General features: G+C 38.7%; 1 protein-coding gene across 5 annotated transcripts in view; it reads right to left on the bottom strand.

Moving 5' to 3' along the window:
• Positions 1-20,527, bottom strand: part of pcdh15a (protocadherin-related 15a) — a 201,065-nt gene that overhangs the window by 62,793 nt on the left and 117,745 nt on the right. For all 5 annotated transcript variants that reach the window (XM_027278161.1, XM_027278165.1, XM_027278164.1 and 2 more), the window contains 5 exons: positions 19,879-20,072; positions 18,848-18,980; positions 18,544-18,623; positions 12,762-12,855; positions 5,867-5,995 (listed from right to left, as the gene is read on the bottom strand). In XM_027278161.1, the coding sequence (XP_027133962.1) occupies positions 5,867-5,995; positions 12,762-12,855; positions 18,544-18,623; positions 18,848-18,980; positions 19,879-20,072 (630 nt within the window). The remainder of the gene's footprint in view (positions 1-5,866; positions 5,996-12,761; positions 12,856-18,543; positions 18,624-18,847; positions 18,981-19,878; positions 20,073-20,527) is intronic.

The raw sequence follows: 20,527 nt of genomic DNA, 5'->3' as shown, positions 1-20,527 counted from the left end.
AAGCTTCCAAAACAAGTTCATGAACTACAATGACCATAATTCACTGTATCGGCATATCAGCATTTGTTTGAGTAGCGGTCTGTGCCAATGCAAACTGAACATAAGGACAGCATGAAATATAGCCTGGATAATCAAGATGGAAGAATAATAGTCCGATAATACTGCAATGGCCATTATCATATAGTGGACTGAGAGAGTTTCTATGCAGAAATAAAATGTGTTTGTGGTCCCGCTAAATGAAATGTCTATAAAAAGCTACCAATAAAATCCCTCTCACTCCTGTTGCTGCGGAAGTATACCTGTTGAAAACACTGAGAACCCATTTATGAATATCAATAATTGCAGAGAGAGAGAGAGAAATATTGACCAATACACAGCATATGAATAACAGACTATAACAGACATGCTGAGGTATTTACTTTAGGCAAACCCCAGCTGCTGTGAGTGTTCCATTAGAGCCTGGCTTTATCTTAAAGGCGTGCATGTTTACAGAGGCTTCAGGTACAAAAGCCATGTAAGCTACACTGCCACAGCCAAGCTGAAACAGCACTCATAAATCTGCGTCTCATTTCCTGTTCTCCATATTGAGATTGGAGTAACAAGTAATCATTTGTAAGGCCAGAGCTCTTTTTCATGGAAAACCCCCCAGAAATGGTCAGAGTTCAGCAGAGACACATTATTCACTATTCTGTGATGCTCCTGATCCTGCAGTGGTGAAATAAGTTAGCCACTTTACACATTTTAATTCCTGTGTGGATATGACAGATCAATATTATGCCTGTGTATATACAGTACATGTGTGTGAGATCAAGTCACATTTCATCTGTCTGTTTGGCAATAATTTCTCAACCTCAGTGCAAGTAAGGCAACACAAAGAGAAGAAAAAAAAAGAACTCCATGAAGAACAGCGGAAGAGGGTACACATACATATTTGGTTGATACATACATGGAGTGCCTGACAAATATTTAAAGCCAAGGCTAAAAACCAGACCTCAACATTAAGCCATTGCAAAACAGACTAAAGCACATAATGTCAATATGTGCATACGGATCACAACTTTCCTGCAGTGATTACATAACAAACATTCTGACTGCTCCATGCCTTGTAAAAGGTATAATCCAATTAATTCACAGCCAATAAAATCCAATAATAAATTTGCATATTTCTGTAACCTCCAAGTACTGGATGTATTATTAAAAGGTCTGTGCAGGGTATGCCAGTCCTTAAAAACCAAACAAAAAGGTGTGATAACTAACTGTTGAACAAGTGAAATGCAGCATAGCAACGCTTGCAAATGTTCTCAATTTGGGCCATTTATCAAGGAATCTGCTCTACAAAAATGTAAAAGGCATTGTGTTCTCCAATTAGCAGCATTTCTACATGATGCTTTCATGGTGTGTCTAACACAAAATGCTAATCAATGTCCTCCGGTCATCTGCGGGTCCCAGATTATGACTCCCCGCTATGAGCAAACAGAATAGGCTTGTGTGGTGTAGGATTTGTCAGTCACAAATGATTCTATTAGCACAACCAGCAATGCTGTCAATTGTGATAACCTAGTAAATCTTCTCCAACCTGTGTGTGTGTGTAAAATAAGAACAGGTGGGAACCAGTTCCAATTACCATAACCATAATCCAAAACGCTTTAGGGCTAGCAATAAGCTACTTAATAGCATTATGCATTTGCACTGCAGTCATCTTCACCGCTGGCAATAGCCCGAAGCCCTGTGTTTAACTGCATTATTACTCCTCTGCAGGTAAATTCAAGACACTACTGGAAAAGATTAACTGACATTAAATAAACACATCAGATCTAAATGTGAAATAATGTGTATGTGGAGTAAACACACATAGTAGCCTAATTTAAGCAGTCTTTATTTTAAGCAGCCCTTCATCTGTCAGTTGACTTTTACTCGCTGACTGTGAGCTGTAGGCTACTGTTCTTACAGGATAACTTTTTTCTAAAAAAAAAAAGGACCAACTTGTAAATGCACTTGAGCTTACACATCACAAGATGTTACTCAGGCGAGAGAGCTAGCAGTTACAGAACATTTGTCAGCCTATCAGGGTGGGTGATGAAACACAGAGAAATACTTAAGTGGTGTACATTAAGTGGCGATGCTCTGGGTCCACAACTTTTTTTTTTCTATTCCCATTTTCTCTTCCACTGTTTGCACGTGAACTTTAAAAAGTTGTTAATGTCAGGTCTGTTCCCTCAGTGTACAAACTCGACAGATCGGAGCAGAAGCATCCCTTTCCCTGCACGCATCCCTTTTATTTTCACCTTAAATAAACTCTTTTGGTTAATAAACCATTCAACATTTGCTCTTCCTTCTTTTTAACAACTTTAGATTGTAGAATGTGTTGAATTAATAAAGCCTTTTTAAATATTTGAAACCTCATGACTGCCTGTGTACCTTGTGGATGACTTTAACAAGGCTTAGTGAAAGAAAATGTGACAATGGGGCATTACGCATTGCACATGTGTATTACATGCAGTTAAAATATAAATGCCACATCTATTATTGAACTGACTTGAATGAGAGTATTCGTGTCTGGTCAAGTGGTCAACCTTTCATCTTGCCTGCAACTATGAATAAGATCCATGAGAGAACAGCAACTCATTACAGAAACAGTTGTGGTATTTGTGTTACAGCCCAAGTGTTCTTTGTTTTATTATTTTGAAGCCTTACCCTGAAGGGTATGGTCTCCTCAAATACAGTGCAATGAGCATGATCTCTTTAAATACAAGTATGTGCAATGAGCATGAAAATTGAGGAAAACGTCTCTTCATCATGAAATGACTTAATGAAGGACACAATCAGAACAGAAGCTGTAAAGGAGATAACCAGTTGTAATTTAATGAATATAGGGCTGGTTTAAACTCTAAACTCTTCTCTGTGGTCGTCCCCAAATGGTGGAATGACCTACCAACGGCTACTAGAACAGCAACATCCCTTTCGACCTTGTAAAAACCTTCTCTTTCGAGACTGCTTCCCTGCCTAACAAAACTAACAACTATTCTGTGCTCCTTTACACCTTTCTCAGCTTATGTCCTCCTCTGTAAGTCACTTTGGATAAAAGCGTCTGCTAAATGCAATGTAATGTAATGTAATGTAATGGTTTAGTGTGTGCTGTGATAACTTAAAGCGTCCAACATGTGGTGAAATTTAAAGTTTTCATGCTATCACAATAGTATTTGCGATTTAATTAACTATGATATACTTCTCAATTCTACCTAAACTGAAGAAACTCAAAGTGCAAATGGCAGAAAATAAATAAATAAAATAATAAAAAAAAACATTTAAATGACAATGGACATACAGTGATATAACTGTGTGTAATATAATATAAATAATAATAATAATAATATAATATATAAAAAGAAGATGAAAATATAGTTTTTAATTTAGACATAAAATTTAGGGAATTTATCGGAAAGTTTTCATCTATGTGTAGTATGTAATCTAGATACAGCTTTACCACATATGTTTCCAACTTGAGGCAGTACTAGATGACTCAAAAGCTACTGGGTTTAAGTTCAAGCATTAAGTGATTTACAAAATATGTATAATGTATGTATGTATGTATGTATGTATGTATGTATGTATAATTTAAGAGTATTTATAATGTGCGCCTGAACTATAGAACTCTAGCAGCAGCATTTGAAGAAACAGCTCCAGCGTGCGGCGAAGCTGTTAACCCAGGTCCAAACAGAGCCCGACGTCACACTCCGCAAGCCAATCAGACCAGACTCAGATCGGTCAAACATCCACAGACAACCCGAAATGTCTCTGAAACTGAGACTAATGGACTAAACTCCGATACCCGTCTGCGTGGGTTCTGACTTTGTTTATTTCATGTACCCAGCTTCTAAATCTGAGTCTGACTGGCAATTTAAACTGCAAATAGCAACATGAATTTCACAGTTTAATTAGAGAGAGAGGGAGAGAGAGAGTGCTTTGGTCGAGAGACCTGGAGTAACAATAAGTGTGAGTGAGCGCCGGCCTCGACAGAGCTGTCAGCGAATTCCTGATTGTTTCCTAGTGGTTAAATTCAGCACGTATAGACACGCCCCCAGCAACGCCTGATCCTGTCTGAATGCACGCTAAAAGGCGTTTAGTCTTTTGGCGTGAGTAAAGTAAATCTAGGTGTCGTTTGTGTAGCTGCGATGAGGAATGTCTTCCAGGATTTGGCCCAAATGGGTTTCCTATAGTCAACCCTCAGCAAGATTTATGTGAACAAAATATTTAAATGACATACAATATACAACATGTTTGAGAGCTTATTTCCTGAGATATCATGAAACAGTGCTGCACTGGTAAAATAAATAAATAAAAAGCCTCCATCCCTCCTTGATCAGCTACAACAGGCTAAGCTGCAGCCTCCCTATGTGCATGTGCATGGAAAGCAGGATTGTGTTGAGCTAAGTACTTTAATGTACTTTTCTTTCAGTCAGGAAGGCAAGCCTCAGCTCAAGTTGGCAAGGTGCCAGTTGAAAAAAACCTTCTGATGCAAGACAGAGAGAGCAAGATGGTGGGGTGGGCTAAACCCAATTCTAGCTGCTGGCTGTATTTGTGAGGAAACACCTGGGAGTGAGACTGAAGGTAGCTTTACCTCAGGCAAACACCGAGCTTCCTTCATATGTCCTTTTGTCTTATTTCACAGTTCATAAACTCACAACGTTCTCTAGTAGTCCGTTTTATTACCCGCTAAAAAATGTAATGGCATTCACAAAGTTAAAACCATATATCTTGAAAGGTGACAAATGTGACTAATATGAGTGCTTGTTTACCCTTTTTGTTTGCATAAGCAATTGAAAGGACATGACAGAAGAAACAAAGTCTCTAACCAGAACATACTTGAACATTTTCGGAAGTGATTACATAAATATTTAATGTTTAAAAAAAAAGAAAAAAGTTTAAAGACACAAACACCTGTAATGAAGATGAAGATATTTAAAGAAATATCAAACCTGACACAGAGATATCGATACTATTGTGAAATTACAAACCAAATGTGTTGAGCTATATCTTGTCCAAGATACATACACTCACTCACAAGACACTTAAGAATTATCATCTCTGCTGATCATGTTCATTAGATTGAATAACTCATTATAAACTAATTATTAAACTAATTACATTCATGCATTATCAAACTTATTTCTTAATTACCTTACTATAAATATTCCATTTTACATTTCTGATATTGTGAATCTGCAGTGGCTGAGACAACATCTAAACTCAGACCAAACACTTCATCACACAACAATATAATCTAATTTTGCAACTTCCATACCCCAATTTCTTCCTGGTTCACTGTTTTGAAACTTTACTCTGCACTGTGTTGGTTTTCAAAACCATGTTTCAAAACAGTGAGTTGGGAGGAAATGTGGGGATTTGGAGGGTATATTATATTTAAAATCAGGTGAACCTGTAGGAGAAATAGACAATAAAGACCCCTGATTCTATTGGCAATGTTGTAAGCATGTACTGTATATACACACAGAGGATGTCTCCTGTCATTATTCCATGATTAATCCACTGACAAACATCAAGCCAATTAATCTACAGTAATTAGAAATGTCTGGCTGCTTAGTGGTGCTGAACCAAGCCAGTCAACAGGGATGCAGCTCTGATGCATAAATCTGTCCAACAACATCAACTGTTTTGGAAAATGCAAGGCAATTTTAATGGACAACATTTGTGACTCAATGCTCAGCAGATTTTATGAGGAAACAACATACAGGAAGAACAAATGTAATCTCCTGTGGATGTCTACAAAAGGGTTGAAACGGCAGGCTTTCAAAAATAATTTTAAAATAACATTAAGACTAGCTGATTTAGAAAGCATCACACTTACCTTGACTTCTCCTACAAACAAATTGGCCTCTTCTTCTTGGACAGAAAAAGTAGTGGGCATGGTGACGTCAAACTCTGGGTCGTTATCGTTGACATCAGTGACGACTATACTCACAGTGGTAGTGGACGTCTAAAGAAAGAAAAAACAAAACAAAAAGCAGAATAAAAAAACATTTCACATCATTCAGTATTCCTTTTACAATACAAATCTCAGAAACACAACATAAACCACAGAAACATAATAATATATCTGGATATCATTTGGGTAGGTTGACTGTTAAAAACTGATTTTAAGAAGACCCGTAAAAGCTCAGCAAACTGTATTTATTTTGGGGGGCTGTAGCGAAACAGCACAGATTGGCAAATATGCTTTAATGAGTAGGAACATGAACTTTCATGATGAATAAAAATACACTCAGCTTTAATTTTATGACTGGTTAACAAAGAGAACACTAGTCATAAATTAGTAGACAATAATAATAATGTGCGGGAAAAAAAATACAAAAAGTCCAAACACCAAATTCTGATCAGAAAAGAACTGGCATTTAAAGACAATCTCTGAATTTGAGAAAATGTCATCAAGCATTTAGGTAACTTGAACACAAATACATTGTTACTTAAGAGAGGAAGGTTGAAGGTATTGGCAATGGGTATAGCTGGATATTCCCTGGAAATTGGTTGGCAGAGCTGTTAAGCTACAGTTCATTTCACATGAGGCTCACTTCTGCCATAATACTGTACGCTGCAGAAAATCCTGCAAAGTGCACTATTAGCCTCATAAATAATTCCTAGTTTAGGGAAATATCAAAATCATCCCATTACATAAAAAGTAATATCACTTGGAACAAAAGCTCTACCTTTAATTTTCCAAAAAAAAAAAAAGTTTTCAAATGTCAAGTAGTTGGTCAAACTACTGTAATGCTTTTTAGTTTATAGTTGAGAGGAAAATGGGGCCTTGTATATCCGGTAGAACTTTTCAAACTGATGATTTCCATTAACATTTATTACCGTAGACAGATTTACAACCAGTTCTGCTAGCAGAAAAAAGAACACATAGTTTACTCAGATCCCCATAAGCTTTTCTGCTTATAGATTACAGGCATCAACAATAACTAAATTAAGAATATAGGTTTTATTGTAAGGGATGCAAACACTAGTTTAACTAAGTAAATTATTTTATCAGCTAACATCATAACAGTACACTGATCTGCAGATGATGAAGCTTTTGTTAATTTCGCACCTCATGGGTATGAAATCAGATACAGACTAGAAAAAGAAGAATTATGTAACTGGTTTTTGAATAATGTATTGATTTTTAGCCACACCAGTGGCTTGACTCTAGGGATAACATATGGATCACACCAACACTCCAACACTCCTGGTCCATGAAATTCTGTTCCAGTTCATCGTTCCAAGAGGATGGATTACTGCTGATTTTTCATCTTGCACCTCCATCAGATCAGAACTGAATGATGAAATTACTTCAATGTGAGGAAGAATACACCATCAAGCAATGACATACTATCACTGACAATTAGTGGTTTATGTATGTATGTATTTAATTTGAATGCAAACACAAATTTATTTATGTATATTATGTATTTTTGCAGAAATACATAGTGTACTCTACTGCTTTTCAGATTCATGTATATTAATCTTCTGCAATCATGTTGGGACAGGTATATTTATAATCGTTACTAAGAGCAACCTGTACAAGGTTGTATGAGTGGGTGACCCAGTATCTGGGAAATAAAACCAGGAAATCAGATTAATCCATCACATCTACCTTGATTATACAGTTTTACTGTCAGGACAACAAGGTTAAACATGCTAAAGATGCAGGACTTAGTTTCTCAACAAAGTTGCATCAATTCTGGCACAATATTTTCCTCATGTTTACAGTTAAACTAGATGATGATTGTATGTATTTTGTATTATGTTTTTTTATGGGGATTTGTTTGAGCTCAAAGCAAATATCTTCCATAGAATCCGCCTTGATTGCATCCACTCCAATAGCTTCGGTTGACACACTCTGACAATATTTCATCACTACCTGGACCTCTCCCTCACACTTAATAGCTAAGATCTCATGTCCTCACATTGTGATTTTTGGTAACCACAAGCAAACCTCCTCACTCCCTGTACAAATCACACTGTGGATAGGTGGATAATGCTTCCACCCCCATGCTCATTATACCCATTATATCACAGCCAGAATCACCGATTTATGTTCACACCCTTGTTATGGATGGAATTGCTCTGGGATGGGAGTGATCTATACAACTACTCTAAAGCTATAAGACAGGCCTGTGCTGATGACATTATGGTGGCTTCCTCAGTCCAAAAGCACTTGATTAATGTACGATCTGTGGTAAACAAGGCTTACATAATTAATGACTCTGAAATTTGGCTTTCTTAATTCTGACTAAATCTTGGCAACAGAGTATAGAATTTATGCCCTGTGGATTGTTTATATATTGGGACTGCTGTCAGGCTGTGGTGTGGTGGAGGTCGTGCTTTGGTCCAAAAAAATCAGTTTTCTTGCCAATTTGTAAACACAGAACCGTTTAATAATTTAAAATGTTTTTTTTTGTTGTGTTTTAATTCATCAATCTGTTGCTTTTGATGCTGCAGCACCTAAACCATGTAATGCTCTGCCCGTAAATGCAGAGTCAATCGCTAGTTTTAGGAAGCTGCAAAAAACTCACCTGTTTATGAGGACTTGAGACCCTTAATGTGTTTTTTTGCTTGTTGTGTAGTTTGTACTGCCTTTACTGTTTTTTATTCTATTATTTTAGCTTTCTAATGCATACATCGGATTGCACCTCGTAGCTCCTGGTAGTACTTGGCTATGAAAGGAGCTCTATAAATAGTTTACTTACTGTATATGCGAGGTTTGGATTTATGTATTTGGTGTGTATTTTTATTGTGTATTATGTTTTTATTTCATTACATATTATGCTCCTAGTTTTGCATTTAAAAAAAATGTGGCTTGGATGGACACTTCATCTAATATGACTTATTTTCTTGTATGTTGTATACTACCTTTGCAGAGTACTTTGTGATTTACAGTATGTCTGTAAAAAGCAGCATACAGATACATTTTACTTAGGGTGGATTTAATTTTAATATACTAACATTTCCTTATGTTTACAGTTAAATTAAATTATGCTTGTGTGTGTTTTGTATAATGGTTTTATAGGGGTTTGTTTGATCTCAAAACTCATTGGGCAAAGCAAATCCCCTCCGGTATCATTTAAGGTGTTCATTCATTTGCAGAGCCAATGTGCACCAGCGTACAACCGTTAACCTTCAAACAATGACACAGTGCACACACATACAGCACTCCTATAAATCAACAGAGAAAAATGGCTGAATATGCGCACTCTATAATCTCTCAGTACACTGGGACAAAGCTGTATGCAAATAATGGTGTAAATGGTGTCCTTTGGGAGACAAAAGATGGGTGGGTTGTGGGAGGTGTTGGCCTTTGCAAGAAAAAAAGACTTCCCAGAAGACAGCTGTTTGAAGTTGCCCTAGTAGATGAGACATTCAGTAGCACATGTCACGAAGGAAATGACCTAGTTAGTGTCACCTTCATCTCACTGTCTGTTGGGAATTCCTTCAGTATTGTTGTTTTCTTTGTTCTAGCTTTTAAGACGCACATAATCAATCCATTCAAGAACAAATTGACATAGCCACCGATGCTGAACCATCACACTCAATGCCTCTTTTACTCTTTCGCTACTAAAACCAAGAAGACACAGCTCATCACGCTGATGGAATCTACTTATTTTTCATTTCACACAAGACCTGAAGCCAATTAACATCTCCATCCTGGCGTGGGTGTTCTTATCAAAGCCAAAAATCCTACCACTACGGCCACGCGTGTGATTAATGAGCTGCTATTATTTATTTAACATAAAATACACAGAGCTGTGTGATGTCTTGCCTTCTGTCCTCACTGTCTGAAAGATCCAGAGGTGGATGACGGTGCTTTGCCTTTCAAGTGACAACCCTGATCAGAAGTCATATTGCAGGAACTGATATGATCAGGCTGTTAGGAATTATGTACTGCCTCCTCGGAGGGCAACAAGAACAGCTTTATCCAGTATCCCGAGGTGAACGTTTGGTATGAAAGTCTGTTTGGTAGTTATGATTACAGCTCACGCTGTAGAGAATACAAATTTTTAATTGGTCACACAGATTAGCTAAATTTGATTCGTGCACAAGTAGATGTTAGAGAAACAATTCAACAAGTGTTATGAGAAAAAAAAAAAAATTGTGTGTGTGTGCAGATTTGACTCAAAACGAAGTAGCACCACGGGGTGGGTGGCTCGCTTTGCTCCATGTGTCAGGTTCCCATGGTTACCAAAGTTCTGCGCTAATTACACATCTGAATCCCTTGTGTCCCTCTCCTTTTCTCTGTTGCCTTCTCTCTCCTGTCCCCTCCTCCTGTGCTCATTTTGATCCTTTTGATCCTGTCTACAGCCTTCCTGGCAGTACTCAGGTCTCGCTGAATGAGTTCCTCACCTCCCCACAGCCCTCTACCCCTCACTCTCATTCGACTTCTTTGCTTTGGTGACAGCATTTCTTCTGAGCTGTGACATTTAGTACCGACGACTCAGCCGGTAATTCACTCTGTGGACAAGACATTTGGCACACACACACAAATATACACACACTACACAGGTAAAGGAGTTGGTTTTAACAATCTGTCCATCAATGTTAGGACAAAGAGCACCAGCTTGTGGTTACCTCATTCTGTGAGGTGAAGCCCCATCTTACACTCTTTATTTATTTGCTCTTTTCTCTCTGACCCTGTCACTGTCTGTCTCCTCTACCCCTCCCTCTCCAACTGTTACACCCTGGAGCACTCACGGATACTGGGACACGCCAGCAGCAACATATGTCACTTATATAGCTGCACTTGACCAACAAACGCAGCATGCCAACAGATGAAAAGAAGCTGTAGATCTGAGTGTTTATGCGTGCTCAGGTGAGAGGGGGGCAATCAACATCAATCATGTGACAGCTCATCAGCTAATGTTCATTACCTATCACACACAGCATCTTAAAAGGGAAACCACATTTCACCTCTGTCTGGAACAGAGACTGCTGCAAAAACTGAGCCAACTGAGGTGAAGTCTAATTAAATTAAGACGGTTTATATGATTATCAGGTCTCTTTGGGAGACGGGGCAGCCAACATTCTCTTTCAGTAGGGTCTGCTGCTTTTCTAGGTTAAAGAGAGCTCCATGGATTAAACGCTCAATGAAATCACACACATGCCACACGGTTGAAAAGAGTAGCTCTGAAAGAGTCTGAGAAACAAACTCTGATGATGTAACAGTGATGTCACAGCTTGAGCTCTGATACTACACATTTACAGTCGTCCCTCGCTATATCGCGGTTCACTTTTCGCGGACTCGTTGTTTCGCGGATTTTTATCAGTGTAATTTTGCATGCTTTTTTTTTTACAGCGTACTGTACAGTATGAGCGCGCATTGTGTTCTGCGTCCTAAATTGGCTAAGGGAGAACCGCACTGCGTCCTGATTAAGGAAGTACTGTACATATGCGTGTAAAAAGGTGTATAAAAGTGTGTGGTTAGGGGTTTTACGGCCTTAAAACATGTATAATAATTGTAAAACTTACTTCACGGATTCCGTTTATTGCGGGCTATTTTTAGAACGTATCCCCCGCGATAAACGAGGGACCACTGTATAACAGAGAATTTGCATCACAAACTGGGAATGTGGAGTTTGAGAGAGGACCATTAGTTGCATGATGGGAAATGTAGGATCCAGTGTTTTTGAAGCTTGACCCATATTAGGACCTGAAAGTTTGGATGTCTCGGCCCCTGCTGTTTCAATCTTTACCATTATTTCTTAAACGGAAGTGCAATATCAAACAACTGGAGTAGTCCTTTAAGAATTAGGTGTTTGTGGGATAGCAAGAGTTTGCTCCAGACCACTGTGTGTGTTGACATGAAGAAAACTCAATAGCAAGATACACTAGAGCTTTGTTTAGAGAGCTGGCAGCTTTATCCCTGCACAGAATTTGCTCTTGCTTGTATCCTTAATTCATTCCAGTGAACACTGCCAATCCACTTTGCCTACAAAACTGTTGCTTAATCTTAAAACAAACTCAGCATGTTATCTAAATGTTGGATGGTAAGATGGATGTTACGACCCTTTGGACATTTAAAACAACACCCAACTGTTCAATATCCGTACAGCAAAACTGCTTTGATAGCTAAAACTAGCTGTAGGTCAAATGCACACCAACAAAATATACTCTTGTCAGAATGTCAAATTTTAACAGCAGGTGTAAACATTCATTTGCACTACAAACGCTGATGCTTGAAGGAGCGCTGAGCAAGCACCATACTGTATTAGCAACAGACTGATGGACTGAAAGACCTGAATGTCAGTTCTGATGAACACGTCTTTGCTGTGGGGGGAAAAAATACCTATAACTGACACAATTATATTCACAGAAGTATTTTTTTTATTTATTTTGCTTTTAATAATCAGTGGAAAAGAACTCCCACTATGGATGTGAACAGCTTACCAAAGTCACAACATTATGATTTTTACGTACACTACCTTCATGAGCAGGCAGCCCTTGCGTCACATTCATTTGGCACAATGAAAAGGTGCTACTGACTCCTAGCGCTACTGCAGATTTTATGAATGTGTGACAAAATGACAGGAGTTCAAACGCACTTTTAGAGTTTCCCAGCTAATGAAGCTCTTGGGTTCAGAGAGCCAAATTTCTGAGCTAATAATCTTGTAAGAGAAAATCTTATTTGAGCTTAATGTGTTCAAAATGTTTGAGTACCGCTGACCCCATGGAATCAGGCCAGTAGTTTAATAAAGAGGGTTGTGCCTCACCCCTCCAGGATGGCCGTCGGAGGCTGTGACAATCAGAAGGTACTGGTCTGTGGTTTCTCTGTCCAGAGCCTTTCCCAGAAGTAGAAGGCCAATCCTGCAGAGAGGGGTCATAGAATACACTTGTATTAATATTCCACACAAACAACTGGAGACATCGATACAACAACCTCATGAAGGACTTTCTATAAACCTGCATTGCTTCTTTGTGTCACATCAACAATAGCCTTCAATACTTTATCGCTGATGCAATAGAGGGTGGGGAGGGCTACTTCAGAGTTTATTTACCTCCAGATTAGACAGATTTATAAAATATGGTCGATGATAGAGGAGAATGAGTTTAGGAAGAAGAGCAGGTGGGCTTTTAAATGCTCCCACTCTGTCTTTCTCTCTATGCAGCTTGCCTCTTGCTCCCAAAGCACATGGACTACAGACAGAAAGATTCATGTTTTCTTTCCAATGACTGCAGCAGACACAGCGGCCCTCCTGCTCGTTCACAAGGTATAATTTGGCACTCTAGCATTCCAAACACAAAGTGTGGATGCATTCCCAAGCAGAACACTGAATTATCTTTGTTTGCACATGCAGGCACACAAGACACGTGAGTGCAAGCACAGACACACATAAACAAATGAAGACACACACACACACACAGACACAGCACGTACAAAACAATTTCAATGCCACACTCATAAGAAGCTCTGCCAGAACTTTAAATGGAAGGAAAGATGAATGCATCTGAATGCAGTGCTAGATTAATGCCCTTAGAAATTCCCTACTGTCCCCTTGCACCTTCACATTTCTAATTTAAAGCTCCTTTGGCCAAACAGTCCAAGCAGAACTTGACTGCCACATCTTTCCTGCCTCTCTGGCTCATAACCATCAAACTATAGAGCCTTATCTTAAAATCTGACAGGCAAATCACTAAAACCTCGATTAACACTGTCTGTTTCTCTTTCCCCCAAAGTTACGGTGAACACACTGCTTTGAATCCAATACATCTGATGATCTGTGGTTCAAAAGGGCAAACAGAGTTTTCTAAAAACAACATAAAAATGCAGCAGCGTCATTCACCGACTGCTGTGCTCATGTTTATTTATATTTATGCATGGAAATAGAAACTGTGCTCACTGAAGCTAAAGGTACAGGGAGCGTTGATGCGAATGTGATAATGAAGATATACAGTCATAATTGTCATAATCGCATTGATAATGATGATGATCTGGATGGCGATGATGACAAAGATTAGAATGATTAATGACTCTTTGCCTGCCTGGGGGTTTATTCCTTACTACAGCTGGGACACTGAACTACACTTGAGCGGCTGGGTCAAAGAGGTTCACTGATCATGTGTGATAGCGTCCTGCCTCTTTTCCCCAGCTACCACAAATGAAAATATGTCAGACAGACAGAATGCTGTTAGCAGCATAGTAGAGAGCAACAATGGTGGAGATTAGAGGCTATGCATCCCAATCTGAATTGACTTGATGCAAGATGGGATGAATATTTTGCCTCAGATACTATAACTTTGATAGGATAACTCTCGCTTATAATAAGATAAACTTTCCAAATAGGGATTAGTTTGAATTTTTGAAGCTGGGTTGTATAAGGTACTTATCCAAAGTCACCACGCTTCAGTTTGGAGAAGCAGACAGGGATCCCGGCACTAAAGTAAAGCAAAGCACTGGTGTGGACAGGGCCAGCAGAAAAAGGTCATGCTAAAGTGAAGTGATCCCTGTTTTACCTCGCCGTGTGTGCCATGTGCAGCACAGTTGGACTTGGTGGCAGAGAAACGAGTAAGTTCTACGGCTGAGACAATGTATTGCCACAGGAAAGGACCAACACTATAGTGTTGCCCTAAAAGGGTTATTGATTTTTTTAGGTGGGCCTCTTTTATGTGGCTAAAATATGTTTTTTTTTCTGCTGACTCTGGCCACAGCAGTGCTTTGATCTACTTCCGCGTTGGAACTTTTGTCTGAGAGCATGCTGACTGCTGTCTGCTGAAGGACACACACTGAATATGGAGGTGCCTCATACAACCCCACTTTAACCCCCCTCCCCCCAAAGTAACCCTTTAAAATATTTGTTTTGAGTCCGTTCATCTAATCTCACTCTGCAGTGTTTGGTTTCACGGGGCAATAAAAATGTAACCTCTCCTGAACTCTTTTTCAATTTCGGATTCTATTCCACTTTGAAGCAAAATAATCAGCTACCAACTGGAATATGAGGGCACAAAGAGGCACTGAAAAAAGCTTGAGTATGACCCTCTAGGTGAGAGCCTCTTTGTTAGGTTCCAGAAGGTACCAAAAATCTTATACTACTAGAAAGTAGCAAAAAAACTAAAAATGGTGATTGGTAGCTAGACATTTCTTAAACAGAAAAACATAACATAGCCTGACACATATCTTGAATTTATGCATTTTAGTATAGTATACTGTAAGAGTAAACTGGTCAGTGGTCTCTGGTGAATGTTAAATGACCTAATTTGGCATTTTGGTACTGCAATTTCTTGTCATTTATTGGCCAATACATACACAGATACCGAAATATCTGTAATAAATTGATTAGCTCGAACTAATTAGCTCTATTTATACTGGCCACACTGACAAATCTGTCAATCTAAGTCGAGGCTGATCCGATTTTGATATTTGAGACTTCACAGATCTGCACCGAAAGTCATATATACATAATTTATTGTTCATCTTTCATAACTTATCCTTATCCTTTTCAGGGTGCCAACCCCAGCTGACTGGGTAAGAGGTGAAGTATTACAAGTTGCCAGTTCATCATAGGGTTGACACACAGAGACAAACAATTAGGAGTCAGTGATTAACCTGCATGTCTTTGCACTGTAGGAGGAGTACTTGGGGAGAACCTACATAAAGACAGGAAGAACAATCAAACTCCATACAGAAAGGCCCCAGCCGGTCATATATACAGTAGAATGTTACTATTTATTTTATAAGGATTCCTTAAATTGATAATAATAGAAAGTGTATGCACTGAAAAAAAAATGTATCTGTCACTTCAGGTGGACAGTCCATGATTCAGAGATGCTGTTTCTAAATTACTTTAAACACATACGCCAATAGCAATATATCTGCAAAAAGCTACTATCAGCTGAAATATTGGTTAGGCTGACAGATATTTAGTGTCTCATTAGGAGTGTAATGCAGTTCATTTCCAGTACTTGATTATATCTACTTTGTTTGGCTAAACATCATTTTGTACCAAATTGACACTGACCATAATATTCAGCGTCACTGTAAAGATATGTGACGCTTCCCATCAGAACCTGGGACTTCATTTGAAATACTAAAGACTTGTTTATGATGTGTTAAACTGTGATCCTGCCTCTGCTGGTTGGCGTGTCATTACTAAATGCTGTGTATAGCACCTGGTGGTTGACAGACTGTGTCCTGCTCACTACTATAATGGTGAGTGAATCTGAAGCATTTCCACCCCCCTCAAGGGAATCTGCCCCCTTTATAGGGAGTTATAGACTGGAGAGCTCATTATTCATAATAGCTGGACTGAACCAGCCCCATATGTAGCCTGAATCTGAACATGCAGCAATGCAAAAAATGTCTACACTGGATCATATTTGAGTTCTGAAGGGTTGAAAAATGAGAGTGTGAAGTAGGGCTCAGTATATTGCACACTCATCAAGTGTACCAGCTAATCATTCTTTGATTCATAATGTGCTATATCAGCACCTGCTTTAAGTTATTATATTGCTAGGTTGTTAAGAGCTTGTGATAGGATTGTAATATTTCTGCCACACAGACAATGTACAGGAGAACATGTGTATCTATTACAGCAAGATTTCTGTCACATCTGGTTTAAGAGATTACAGTGGCATTGGCAACAATGCCAGTCTCCCGTCAAGTAAACATCGCTCCATAAAACAAACTACTTTAACATTGTGGAGCAGATCAAGAGTAAACAAATGGCAGGCATGGATATAGAGCTGCAACACAGCTTGCCCTTGCATAGCTTGGAGACTGAGGATGCAGACAAAAGAGGCTTTAATCAATTAGTGAGAAACGTGTCTGGCAGGGTTGCTGCAGTTTCAGTCTCTCCACGTCTCTTCTCTCCATATTTGCTTGCTTATTTAAGGGATAGTAAAAGGCACTGACCACGCTAATATTTTATGCCTTTTCCTTGCTCTCTACTAGTGGCTGAGTAACAGCTTTTTCAAATACTAATGCTGATTATGAGTAAGTAAGTGATTTTGGGGCCTTTTCATCTCCAGACAGGAGGGGACAGAGTTGGAGAAAATTAGTAGAGAGGACATGGAAAACCGAACTCAAACATATTTTTTTTATTCTCTATCCTTATTTCCATGTCATTCTTCTAAAGAAAGTGTCACTAGATAATTTAAAAATAATTGAATATTATTCTGATGATACAGTATATAAAAGGAACTTGTCTTTTTCATTTTCTCATACCACTAAGCAATAGTGTCTTGAAAATTGTAACTACACAAAACAATAAACCTCTAGTCTAAGACACATTTATTTATGCAGCACCAGTTGATTAATGCATTAATAAAAAAGACTAATCCGTCTGTATATTTGTCTAAGCCAGTCTACCTTATTTTTGGCTGCACCTGGAAGTTGGTTGACATTTTCCCAAATCTATATATTTATATATTTACGCTCTGTTTAATATATAATGTTATTTTGTTTGTCCAGTATGTTATTTTAATACTGTTGTTTTCGTCTTACCTGCACACATAGTAAGACACCTATTGGTCTATGCTGGAAGAATGATTCCTCCTAGGTAGCTCTTCAAAGTTTCTTTCCTATGTTTTTATTTATTAAGGTTTCTTTTTGGTGGAGTTCCATATTATCCAATTTGAGGGTTGTATGCCATGCAGACTGCAAAATACTTAAAATTGACTTGACTAGACCATTGGCATCATGGGTGCAAATAACCACTGCCAGAGACTGAGTATATGTACTGTAGGAGTGCTTTTCAACTTGATGCATTGGGATTCTTGATAGTGCCAACATGTAGTGATAAGGATCATAAAACAAAGTTATAATTGGCCAAAACCAGTAATTGGCAAATCATGTACTCCCTCCTCATCACAATTGTACTCCCTCTTTTTCTTTCCCATCATCTGGCTGCTTGGTTTGTGTGAAGGGCATCTTCCATGGTCATCACAGTGAAGAAAGGAACACTTTCTTACCAAATTATTACTACTTGACCATGTATAGCCTTCAATAAAGCTTTTGATAAAGCACCCAGTTCTGTCTTGTTGCCCAAAATCTCAATAACCTCTCAAACTGATGGCAGCGTTTGACAAGTGCCCTTGCAGAACTAATGACTAACTGCACAAAAGGTTTGCCAGGGGTTTGTTATATTAGGTGGACTGCAACCTAGCAAAGTATTTTGCATGCATCCATTTGTCACACCTGCTTATCTTGTTCATCATGCATTGGGAAAGAGGCGAGACACGCATATATGTATAGACAAACACATTTACACCAGGTAACTATTGACAGTCTGCAGTTCACCTGCAGTAACCTGCCTGCCGAGAAAACCACAGAACCCAGAGGCAATCCATGCACGCACAAGACAAGCTCTACACAATTTCACCTTCCTGTTTTCATTTGAAATCATTTTGTCAAAGAAACCTATGAGCAAAAGCTGTCGATCAATACTATACTAACCTTTCCATCTATTCATATATCCATATTTTATCTCAGACCTTGGTGGGAAAACCTTATGGGACCAGTCTGTACTTGTAAATTACCTGATAAATATCTAGACTTACGTTTCAGTAAGGTTGAAGATCTTCTCGGGATCCCCACTCACAACGCGGTACGTGATTGGATCCATTTCTCTGTCTGTGGCCTATGGGAAAGAAATAAGGTTCATGAAGATCATATAGCGCCATTAAAGCTGATGGTTATGGGATATGACAGTTGAGTAACAAGGATGGACTGGAGTCTGAGTAAGTGTGTACTGTCTGCTGAAATGTGAAAAAAAAGGCAAATATGTTTGCTGCTATCTGTGTGTGTGTGTGTGCATGTGTGTGTGTGTGCGCGTGTGTGTGTATTTGTAGGTCAGTTACTCACCTGCAGATTGAGCAGAATAGCTCCTATCCTCATAGCCTCGCTGACTTCCAGACTGTAGGAGGGGAGAGGGAAGCGTGGTGGGCTCTGGTTGTTGGGAGGCAAAACCTCGATGTACACTGTCGTGATGGAGCTCCTGGCACAATGAAAAACACACATCAACTCGCTGACAGCATCGTTTTGTCCTTGACGACCTGTTGAGCCACACTGAAGTATGTAGCCCTCAGCACAGTGAAAAATATTCATAATATACATATAATCCCACATCAAAGCTCCTATTGTGTGAAGGTTTGATTGCGGGGAAAACAAGTCAGGTTTCTTTCAAGTGGGATGTTTATCTGATTCAGAATGGTGCCGTGCTTGTTTTTACGTGCCTTAAACAGAGTGCAAACCTCATGATTTGAAGTGAAAAATGCACTGCACTGATTATTTATTCATTCATTTATGCTTTATAGGTACATGTACAAATGTACTTGAAGATGACCTGACTTGCCATGCTATTTATTTTACTTGGTGAAATCTAAGAGGCCTATCCACAATTACAACCTCTGACGCTTTGATTCTTTGCTTTTACAAAGAATGAATTCATTGAGTAGACATGTTTTAGACATCTTAACTAGAATGTAAGATGGAACAAGGCCATCTGCTTTTGTTTAGAAATGTTCTCGTAATTTTCTTAATTTTCTCCATGATTCAAAATGCCGAGAAGACTTTTCGTTTCATTCAGAAGCTAACTTGTTGAACAAAAACTACTGAGTTAAATTAACTGGAAACTAAAAACAGTGCATGCTGGTAGCTCCCTTGCAACCTTGAGGAGACACAAAAATTAAACTAACTGTCTCTCTAAATCGGAAATGACTTAGAAACCAATATGCTCTTATTAAAACAGTAATGAAAAGCATAACCTTCACTCTAAAATAATAAACCCTTCAATCTACCAATGCAAAAACATAAAACACACATAAAAAGAGAGCTTGCATGCAGGGTTACAGTACATCTTCTCTCTCTCTCTCTATATATATATATAGATATACCTTCTCTGGATCTCTGGTGCATTGTCTGAGGCCTTGACAGTCAGAGCGTAAGATCGTCCCACAATTAAAGTGACACCAAGCGCCACTGTGATGCGTCCAGTGCGATTACTAATGACGAAGTCTCCCTGGGCACCAGCCAGTATCTCATATGTCACCAGACCATTCAGTCCCTCATCAGCATCAACTGCTGTTAACTGGTAGAATAAAGAGAGAGAAAAAGACGGATACACATTATACAAAGAATATATTCTTAACTGTACTTTTGTATCTGTAGTTTACAGGGCAACAGCACATCATTATGCTTACTGAACCAGTACATAATATTTAAATATATCACAGTAGGGGTCAAGTTGTCAACCTACAAAAGCTTTGACACTGACAAGAAACAATTGGCAGTTAGCTGAAAGTATACCTGCTATTGACATTCTGACAATCTGACTATTTTTTCCTGCTGACTGCAATTTTCCCACTCCTAGCGACTGCAGTGTATTGACATAAATGATCAATTAAGTTGGGATTGGACAAAATGAATTCTTTGGTTCCTTTTGAGATGGTTTCTAAAATTGTGGAACAACTGAAGCTGGATAGAGTACAATAAAAAAAACAAAAAACATATAGAAGAAGATCATTTCTTGCACACTCTGTTATC

This window comes from Larimichthys crocea, chromosome III (assembly GCF_000972845.2).
Source record: "Larimichthys crocea isolate SSNF chromosome III, L_crocea_2.0, whole genome shotgun sequence".
Classification (NCBI taxonomy): Eukaryota; Metazoa; Chordata; class Actinopteri; family Sciaenidae; genus Larimichthys; species Larimichthys crocea.
The sequence above is the reverse complement of the archived record's forward strand: the minus strand, read 5'-3'. Positions and strand labels throughout refer to the sequence as shown.